At 47.1% G+C, this 9642-nt stretch overlaps 1 protein-coding gene across 2 annotated transcripts in view; it reads left to right on the top strand.

Annotated features, from left to right (window-relative positions):
* The first annotated feature begins 8 nt into the window (after nt 1-8).
* The window catches only part of SERINC5 (serine incorporator 5), a 156785-nt gene continuing 147151 nt past the window's right edge, over nt 9-9642 (top strand). For both annotated transcript variants that reach the window (XM_011934331.1, XM_011934330.1), the window contains exon 1: nt 9-195. In XM_011934331.1, the coding sequence (XP_011789721.1) occupies nt 169-195 (27 nt within the window). In that variant the 5' untranslated portion in view covers nt 9-168. The remainder of the gene's footprint in view (nt 196-9642) is intronic.

The raw sequence follows: 9642 nt of genomic DNA, 5'->3' as shown, positions 1-9642 counted from the left end.
TGGCCGCGGTTGTTTTCACCCAGGCCTCGGCGCCTAGGCGCTTGGCCGAGGCTGATCTGCGTGCAAGTGTGAGCTGCGGCTGAGCCAAGCGCTCGAGGCGCGAGACAGCCAGGACAGTCGGTGCGGCGCGGGGAGCCAGCGAGCGCGCCCTCAGCGTTAGCTGCCGCGATGTCAGCTCAGTGCTGTGCAGGCCAGGTGAGCGAGACACGGCGCAGCGCGGGGGTTGTCAGATCGGAGAACCGGGCCAGGAGACCAGGCGTCGAGGACCTGCCTGGGTGCGCTCCCAGCTCCGCTGCCGAACGTAGGGCTCGGGTGGGTCGCTCGGGCTGGCCCTGCGGCACTCAGCCGTCCGGGAAATCCTGTGCCCTGGGCGGGCGGGAAGGGGTAGGGGGAAGCCCAAGAGGCTACCCTGGGGTCTTCCCCTCCGGCCTCCGGGACTCCGCGTGGGGCGGGGCGTGCAGGGCTCTGGCGGAGGATCCCGACTGCTCCAGGGACGTGTCGCCTCCTGCACCCGGCACTGGTGAATAGCGCCGAGCTCCGTAGCCCTCTCCACTCTGCCTGTCGGATGAATCAGGAGGAAAAGTGGGTTTAGGCAACGTCTCCTTTGCTATGCCCTGAATAAAACTCGGGTCAAACAACCCAAGCAGGTTGCGCTTGGCATCTCGAAGTCGAGCGTGGGTTCTGTACCTTTGAAAATGTCTGGAAGCCTGACTTCCAAACTACCGGACGCAGGTCTGGGCGAAGGGAAAACTCAGCCCTGCTTCCTGAATTTCCCGACCCAACCCTGGCTCGGTACTAGCACGACTGCCTGGGTAGGGCTCGAGCCTTCCTGTCTCTCTTTGCAAATAAACTTGCTCTAACCTGTTTTTAAACTCTCGCCTGTTTAAACCTATGATATCTTAAAACATTATGTCTCCTACAAGTTACTGCATCAGTGTAGAATTAGTACGTCTTAGCCCTGTAATGTTGGTTTCACTCCTTCCTGCAGAGTTAGAAAAAACGAAGTAGGCGAGTCTCCTGGATGTGGAGCTCCTTTCTCTCTGTAGATGTCGATTATCAGCGTTTCGGTACAGAGTTTTAATGGAGGTAGTTTTCACGAACGAATCAGACTCTGGGGAGCATCCAGGTTCGGGGTGTTCTTGCTGACACTCAGCCTTTCCACAGTCGAGGCCAGCTGTAAGTGATGCAGGGGTTAAACTGTGGGTTTCTGTAACCGGCGATTATATTGGCAGATTGTCTGTCCTGTTTGGAGTGGCCACGTGGAGCTGTCTTGGTTTTTGAGGTCTAATACTGTGCTTGGCATGCATTAAAGCTGGTCTTTTCAGAGTTGAGGAAATTGAGGCTTTTGACTACTGAAGATGAAATGATTTTTTTCCCTGAGTCAGGCAGAGAGAGAGAGAGAGAAAGAGAATGAGAATGGTCCCCACCTTACCAGGTTTTTGAGAACAAGGTGGACCAGCAAAGACTGTTTTCAGAAAGCTCTGCAAATCTTTTATTCTCGTTTTGAAATATTTCTCTCCAATATGATGCAACACTTTTTATTACGTAGTAATTATATTATAGCTCTTTAGGGACATCTGTCCTGGTCCCTTGAAGTCCCCTTGAGGCTCTTTCTGTCATTCCCAAGTGCCTAATTTAGGGCTCTGTAATTACCAGTATTCAAATGGGTTTTGTAAAAGAATTATTTTGCTATTGATGTTTTGGCAGGTTTCTAAAGTCTCCCCTCTTAGGACTTTGGAAAGAACCAAATCAAAGTTAACCCCTGTTTTCCCAGGCCTGCTGGAAGCATCACTGTGGTGGGCCTCAGTGCAGTGTGATAGTGATCACACTGATTTCCTGTGGATGGGGCGGTAGGAAGTTAAAAGGAAAGCAAACAGGCCAGGCGCAGTGGCTCATGCCTGTAATCCCAGCACTTTGGGAGGCCAAGGTGGTCGGATCACCTGAGGTCGGGAGTTCAAGACCAGCCTGACCAACATGGAGAAACCCCATCTCTCTAAAAACACAAAATTAGCCGGTTGTGATGACGCACGCCTGTAATCCCAGCTACTCGCTGAGGCAGGAAAATTGCTGGAACCCGGGAGGCAGAGATTTCGGTGAGCCAAGATCATGCCATTGCACTCCAGCCTGGGCAACAAGAGCAAAAAGAGCAAAACTCCATCTCAAAAAAAAAAAAAAAAAGAAAGCAAACAAAACCTCACAGCACCTTCAGAAGTTACCAGTTCTTTTGTTTGTTTGGGCACCTACCTTGTGCCAGGAGCCGGCTATATAGTAATAAGTCAGACAAGCATCTCTGCTCTCAATGGCCTGTCTGGGCAGGGGAGATCATTCATAAACATGTAAACAATGAAACGATGAATATGATACTGGTCCTGTCAGAAGGCCTGTGGTAAGCAACCTTGAGGAGGGTTGCTGAGAGAGTCTGAGAAAGATGCCTGTGGAGTTGAGACTGCTCAGTGAGAAGAGGCAAGGGAGTCTAGGGTGGCTGGGGTGTCTTAGATGAGGTCAGAGAGAAGAGCAGGACCAGAAATGGCCAGAGCCTGTCAGCTGCCTTTGAACTTTGGATTTAATTCTGGTTGCAGTGAGAGGCTGTGGGAGCATTTTGAGCAGGGGAGAGCTGTGGTTTGATTTGCACTTAGAAGATACTTGGGGTGCTGTGCAGACTGGACTGTAACGGGGGCTCGAGTGGAGGTGAGGAAAGCAGTTCGAGCTGGTCATGCAGCATTTGGTGAGGAAAACCCAAGTGGATATTTGTCTCTTAGGGGCAAGCAGTGTTCTAGGCTTCAGTAGTGAACAAAAATCCTTTCCTGATGGAGCTTGAATCCTGGCAATCTGCTGTTGCTGTAGTCCCAGGAGGAGAGAGCGTGGTACCTTAATTTAGACTATGACTGTAGGAGTGAGTACAGTGGGACATTGTTGGCTTTGGGTGTATTTCAGAGGTAGAACTGGGTTTGAGCAAGGATTAGAAGTGGGATATGGGAATGAGACAGACTCGGTTTCTGGCCTGAGCCCTGGGTAGATGATGATAGCATTACTGAGGTGAAGTAGGAGGCTGTTAGGAAGAGGACATTTGGTGAGGAAAACCCAAGTTTCTTGGCTTTGTCACATTAGGGATGCCTATTATAAATTTAATGGAAATGGCAAGTCACCAATTAGGTATTTAAGTCAGGAGAAGTTTGAGGTCGAAGAGAGACATTTTGACGACTTTCTTTAACTGAGGACCATCATGAATAATATGTAACCCATAAAAGAGCCTGGGCTTTGGACTCAGGCCTGGGTTTCAATTTGGAAATCTGGACAGTGAGGACTGGTGTGACTGGATGAGTTACCCTCTATTACCTAACTTTACCTCAACTGTTGAATGGTACTTCTTAGGGTTATTGTGAAAATTACATGTGATGGTAAGTGTAAAGTCTGTAATATAGGATTTGGCAGAGTGTGGGGAACCCCCCAAATCTTAACTTACTAGTGGCCATTACCCATCTGCATCAGGATAATATCCAGATCATCTTATTTTATTTTTGTATCTACTCTGATATTCACTTAGATTTTGCTTAGGGTGTTGGCTAATGGATGCTAAGAAGGTAGAGATTACAGGGGAGTGGTCACCCAACACTTTATGGGTTCAAAGTTCTGTGCTAGGCCCCTAGGGACAAGGTAATGAACACAGGGCTTCCTTGTTCTCCTTTAACTTAAGGGCTATGTGGAGGTGGGAGTGTGGGGGAAGTTAGCTACAAAAAAATGACAGTGCTGGCTGGGTGTGGTGGCTCTTGCCTATCATCCCAGCACTTCGGGAGGCCGGGTGGGTGGATCGCTTGAGGCCAGGAGTTCGAGACCAGCCTGGGCAACATGGCGAAACCCCGTCTCTACTAAAACAAAAATTAGCCAGGCATGATGGTACACGACCTGTAGTCCCAGCTACTTGGGAGGCTGGGGCACCAGAATCACTTGAACGCGGAAGGTGCAGGTTGCAGTGAGCTGATATTGAGCCACTGCACCCTAGCCTGATCAACAGAGTGAGACACTGTCTAAAAAAAAAAAAAAAAAGAAAAAAGAAAATGACTGCGCACTGTCAGAGCGGAAGTGAGGTATGTGCTTGGAAAATCTAGATAACCTTTCCAAGGCAGTTTTACAATAGGGATTGGGAGGGCTTACTGCAGGCAAGTATAGGCATGTATGACAATAATAATGCTGAAATTTATTTCAGCCCACAGTATGTGCTTTGTTTTTACATACATTATAATTCATTAATTCGTCACAAAACCCCTGCTTGGACTCCTTTTACAGGTGAGTCACCTAAAGTATAGAGAAATAAGTGAACTGATGTTACCAACTGACTGATGGTAGAGCCAGGCATTGCATACTGGCCCATCTGACTTGAGTTGGGTGACTTTTGTACCAGACTGCTATTACTTGTTATTCCTATATGAATAAATAATAATTGCTCCAGATGGACCCAATGCAGTTTTGAATACCCTGCTATTAGGCCGTTTTGGTAGATATTGTTGGCTGCCAGTGGTTAATGGTTGGATGAGATTTAACTTCTCCCTCATGCCTAATTCAGGTCATAAAGACCAAAGTCACAGACCAAATTCTGTCACACATACAGACAGTGGCATACGTACAGAACAGTGATGCGGCCTGTTCTAAGACTTCCTGACGTTCCAGCTCTTTGACCTTGTTGGTGCTGTCATAGGCTTCTTGCCTGAAAAGTTCACCTGAGGCAGATGCGCCAACATTCTAGTAGGCAAGACTCAGCTAACTTCTGGTTGGTGGGCAGCCGAGATTATTGCACCAGGAGGATCAACCCCATGGTTGCCATTCTGAGTAAAGATTCACTCCGTCTTTTTTTTTTTTTGAGACAGTGTCTCACTCTGTCACCCAGGCTGGAGTACAGTGGCACAATCTTGGCTCACTGCAACCTCCGCCTCCTGGGTTCAAGTGATTCTCCTGCCTCAGCCTCCCGAGTAGCTGGGATTAGAGACGCCTGCCACCACACCTGGCTAATTTTTAGTAGAGATAGGGTTTTGTCATGTTGGCCAGGCTGGTCTGGAACTCCTGACTTCAGGTGATCTGCCCGCCTCTGCCTCCCAAAGTGCTGGGATTACAGGCATGAGCCACTGTGCCCGGCCCTATTCACTCTATCTTTATAGCCAGTTTATGCAAAGCAGGAATGCCCAGGCCCAGTATGTCCAGCCAGATCCTATTTCTAGATCACCAAGATTTTCCTCAATGGAAACCCATTTATGTGTGTATGTATGCATGTATGTATGTATGTATGCATGTATGTACGTATGTATGTATGTATGTAAAGATGGGATGTGGCTGTTGCCCATGCGGGAGTGCGGTGGTTCAGTCATAGCTCACTGCAGCCTCCAACTCCTGGGGTCAAGCCATCTTTCCACTTCAGCCTCCTAAGTAGCTGGGATTACAGGTGCGTTCTACCATGCCTGGCCAGTTTTTAAATTTTGTAGAGATGGGTCTGGCTTTGCTGCCCAGGCTAGTAAAACTCATTTCTAATGTCTGTTATGTTAATTAACAAAGCCTGGAATGCCACCAGGGACTATCCATTGTCAAAGATAAACAAAGCCAGACATTAGTTAAAGCAGTAAAAACATGTTTTATTCAGTAACTATTGACTGTAGGGGAAAGAACTGAGCTCCATTCAGTTTTGTGCCGAGGTGACCGGGCCCTTTAAAGTGAGCATAAGGGAGTAAGGAGGGGAGTGAGCAGTGGCTCAACAGTCAGGAAAGCGAAAAGTTACAAAGGGTTGGTCTGTGTAAATGCGATTAGGCCAGCTGTGCCTGCCAGCAGTGTGGCCTTTGATTAAATGTTTGCTGGAATACGTCTTATCAGGGCAACTGATGCCCCTAGAATGCAGCTTAAAATACACACCCACATACACAGAGTCCATGAAGACTTATTTAAAAAATAAATGACATACCACATACAATAATGATGATTCCAGGCCGGGCACGGTGGCTCAAGCCTATAATCCCAGCACTTTGGGAGGCCGAGGCGGGCGGAATTCGAGACCAGCCTGGCCAACATGGCGAAACCCTGTCTCTACTAAAAATACAAAAATTAACCTGGCGTGGTGGCATATGCCTGTAATTCCAGCTACTCAGGTGGCTGAGGCAGGAGAATCACTTGAACCTGGGAGGCGGAAGTTGCCGTGAGCCAAGATCAGGGCACTTTACTCCAGCTTGGGCAAGACAGTGAGACTCCGTCTCAAAAAAAAAAAAAAATAATAATGATGATGTTTCCCCCAAAATGTCCTTCCTTCTTCACTGTAAAACCCAGATCTCTACTTTGAGGTCCCTACTCAATTAATGTTTCCTCAGTAATGATCCTTCTGTTGTTTTGAGAGTCCTCACAGAATTTGTGCTTCGTAGACTTGATTGCACCACTTAGTACTGGGTCATCCGATTCATTGAAATTAAATCCTGGCTACTGCAAGGACGTTTCCTGTCTTCTCATAGGCAGAGCTCTTACTGTGACCTAGCTGAACCCCCTGTTGAGCTCTTTTGGTTACAAAACTCTTGTTCCCTATTGCTCTTTGTTTATAGTGATTGGAGATGTTAAGTCCTCATTTATATTACATGGTGCTTCCACTGGAAGGGATCCAGTTACAAAAATTCATTCTTTCCATGATGATACTGTTTTGAACAATGTGGGGAGTATTTGTGAAACAGAGGGAAATCACACATATCATTACCCAGAGAGAACAACATTTTGATGCTTTATATTCAGTTACTTATATTTAATACATATATATATTTATTTATTTATTTATTTTTGAGATGGAGTTTTCGCTCTTGTTGCTGAGGCTGGAGTGCAATGGTGCGATCTTGGCTCACTGCAACCTCTGCCTCCCAGGTTCAAGCAGTTCTCCTGCCTCAGCCTCCCGAGCAGCTGGGATTACAGGTGCCCGCCACCACACCCAGCTAATTTAGTGTTTTTAGTAGAGATGGGGTTTCACCATGTTGGCTAGGCTGGTCTTGAATGCCTGACCCCAGGTGATCTGCCCACCTCAGCCTCCCAAGGTGATGGTATTACAGGCGTGAGCCACCGCGCCTGGCCATTATTTATAATTTTACTTTGCAAAGTTGGGATTATGTTGGAAGTGTTGTATTTGATCCCACTCTTTTTGCAGAATTATGGGGTGACTGAGAAAGTTTTTTTAACATGCACCCACCACTTATTTGTAGCTGTTAATGTTTTCTGGGCTTACATTCATATGTAGATAAACTTGATGGTTTCTTTAGAGGTGTTAACATTGAATGTGTGAAAGTCACTTAATGAGCTTTTGCGTTAAGAGGTTTGGGTGTGTTTCTATTCCCAAAAGGCCAAAAGTAATGAAAAAAAAAATCCCTAATTTCATCTCTGTTAGGTGGCATCATTGACAATATATTTCTGTCATTTTCAACATTTTCTTTACCTTTGACCTTTTCTTTTTCAATTACTTTCACAGTCCAAATGGTGACTGAGTCACTGTTTCCCTGCTGTATGATGGTGGCCATCCTTGCTTCCACTGCATTAACATTGAGACCTGTGTTTCTTATCACTAGCACTAGCACTTTTGTTTTCCTATTCATCTTTATAAAGATGTGGGCAAAATGCAGTAAAATGCCCTATAATTGTTCTGTCAAGGTGATGTTTTGGTTGATGTTGGCTAAATGCGGTAGTCCCCCTTTTTTTACCTGCCGTTTTGCTTCTGTGGTTTCAGTTACCTGAGGTCTATTGGAGTATGAAAATATTAAGTGGAGGGCCGGGCGCGGTGGCTCACGCCTGTAATCCCAGCACTTTGGGAGACCGAGACGGGCGGATCACGAGGTCAGGAGATCGAGACTATCCTGGCTAACACGGTGAAACCCTGTCTCTACTAAAAAATACAAAAAAACTAGCCCGGCGAGGTGGCGGGCCCCTGTAGTCCCAGCTACTCGGGAGGCTGAGGCAGGAGAATGGCATGAACCCGGCAGGCGGAGCTTGCAGTGAGCTGAGATCCGGCCACTGCACTCCAGCCTGGGCGACACAGTGGGACTCCGTCTCAAAAAAAAAAAAGAAAATATTAAGTGGAAAATTCCAGAAATAAACAGTTCACAAGTTTAAATTATGCCCTGTTCTGAATAATGTGATGAAATCTCACTCCATCTCACCGGGATGTGAATCACTTCTGGCCAGCATATCCATGCTGTCTAGCTGTCTACCTATGCTCCTCACCCCTTAGTCACTTAGGAGCCATCTCGGTTGTCACATCCACTGTTGCAGAATTGTAGTCCTTGTGTTCAAGTCATTCAAGTCACCCTTATTTGACTTAGAGGCCCCAAAGCACAAGAGTAGTGATGCTGGCATAGTATCATAAGTGTTTGATTTTATTATTTGTTATTGTTGTTAATCTCTTACTGTGCGTAATTTAGAAATTAAACTTTATCATAAGGCCAGGCAAGGTGGCTCATGCCTATAATCCCAGCACTTTTAGAGGCTGAGGTGGGTGGATCACTTGAGCCCAGGAGTTAAGAGACCAGCCTGGGCGACATGGATAAACCCTGTCTCTACAAAACACACAAAAATTAGCCAGGGCATGGTGGTGTGTGTGCCTATAGTCCCAGCTACTTGGGAGGCTGAGGTGGGAGGATCACCTGAGCCCAGGGAGGTTGAGGCTGCAGTGAGCCATGGTTGTGCCACTGCACTCCGGCCTGGGTAACAGAGCGAGAACCTGTCTCAACAACAACAGAACTATCATAGGTATGTATATACAGGAAAAAACACAGTGTATATGGGGTTGGGTACTATCCAGAGTTTCAGGCATCCCCTGGGGATCTTGGAACACATCCTCCTCTGGTAAGGAGGGACTACTCTAAATAGCTCACTGGTGAGCTGATGCAGGAAGGGTGGCTTAGAGGTGTCTTTGTGTAGTGTAGCTAAGTTCAAGTTGTCAGATAATCCTCCGTCACTTAACCTTGAACAGAATGGAGAGTGAAGTTTGCACTCTTAGTTGGAGAGTTCGCTTGACGGTTGCTCCTTCAATTGTGTTTTCTTGGGCAGCTCTGTAGCTGACCTGGCAAGCTGACAAATAGCTTTGGGCTGCAGCAAGTCTGATTTTGTAGGCACCGTTGTGGAAAGGCCAGTCTGTAGGCGTGGAAGGCAGCCTCTGACTCATCTCTCTGTGCTAATTAAATAAAAGGTAACACCCCCTTCCCCATTGCTTGCTTCCCGCCCTCGTTTTCTGTATAAATAGAGGCTGTAGGTTTCCCACAGATACTGAGTATCTGGGAGTGACTATGAGACATGGAAGCTTTACTTTTCCAGTTTTCCAGGTGTTTTAATGTAATCATCAGAGCCTCAGAAAGGGCAGTGCAGTAATTATGGCATTGTCTACTTTTATTTCAGAGCAGTGTGTGGCCAGATCATCTATGATAACTTGATGTTAAAAAGGAAATCTTCGCCGGGCGCGGTGGCTCAAGCCTGTAATCCCAGCACTTTGGGAGGCCAAGACCGGCGGATCATGAGGTCAGGAGATCGAGACCACCCTGGCTAACACGGTGAAACCCTGTCTCTACTAAAAAATACAAAAACTAGCCGGGCGTGGTGGCCGGCGCCTGTAGTCCCAGCTAATCAGGAGGCTGAGGCAGGAGAATGGCG

The sequence above is a fragment of the Colobus angolensis genome, unplaced genomic scaffold (genome assembly GCF_000951035.1).
Source record: "Colobus angolensis palliatus isolate OR3802 unplaced genomic scaffold, Cang.pa_1.0 Scaffold134, whole genome shotgun sequence".
Taxonomy (NCBI): Eukaryota; Metazoa; Chordata; class Mammalia; order Primates; family Cercopithecidae; genus Colobus; species Colobus angolensis.
The sequence above is the reverse complement of the archived record's forward strand: the minus strand, read 5'-3'. Positions and strand labels throughout refer to the sequence as shown.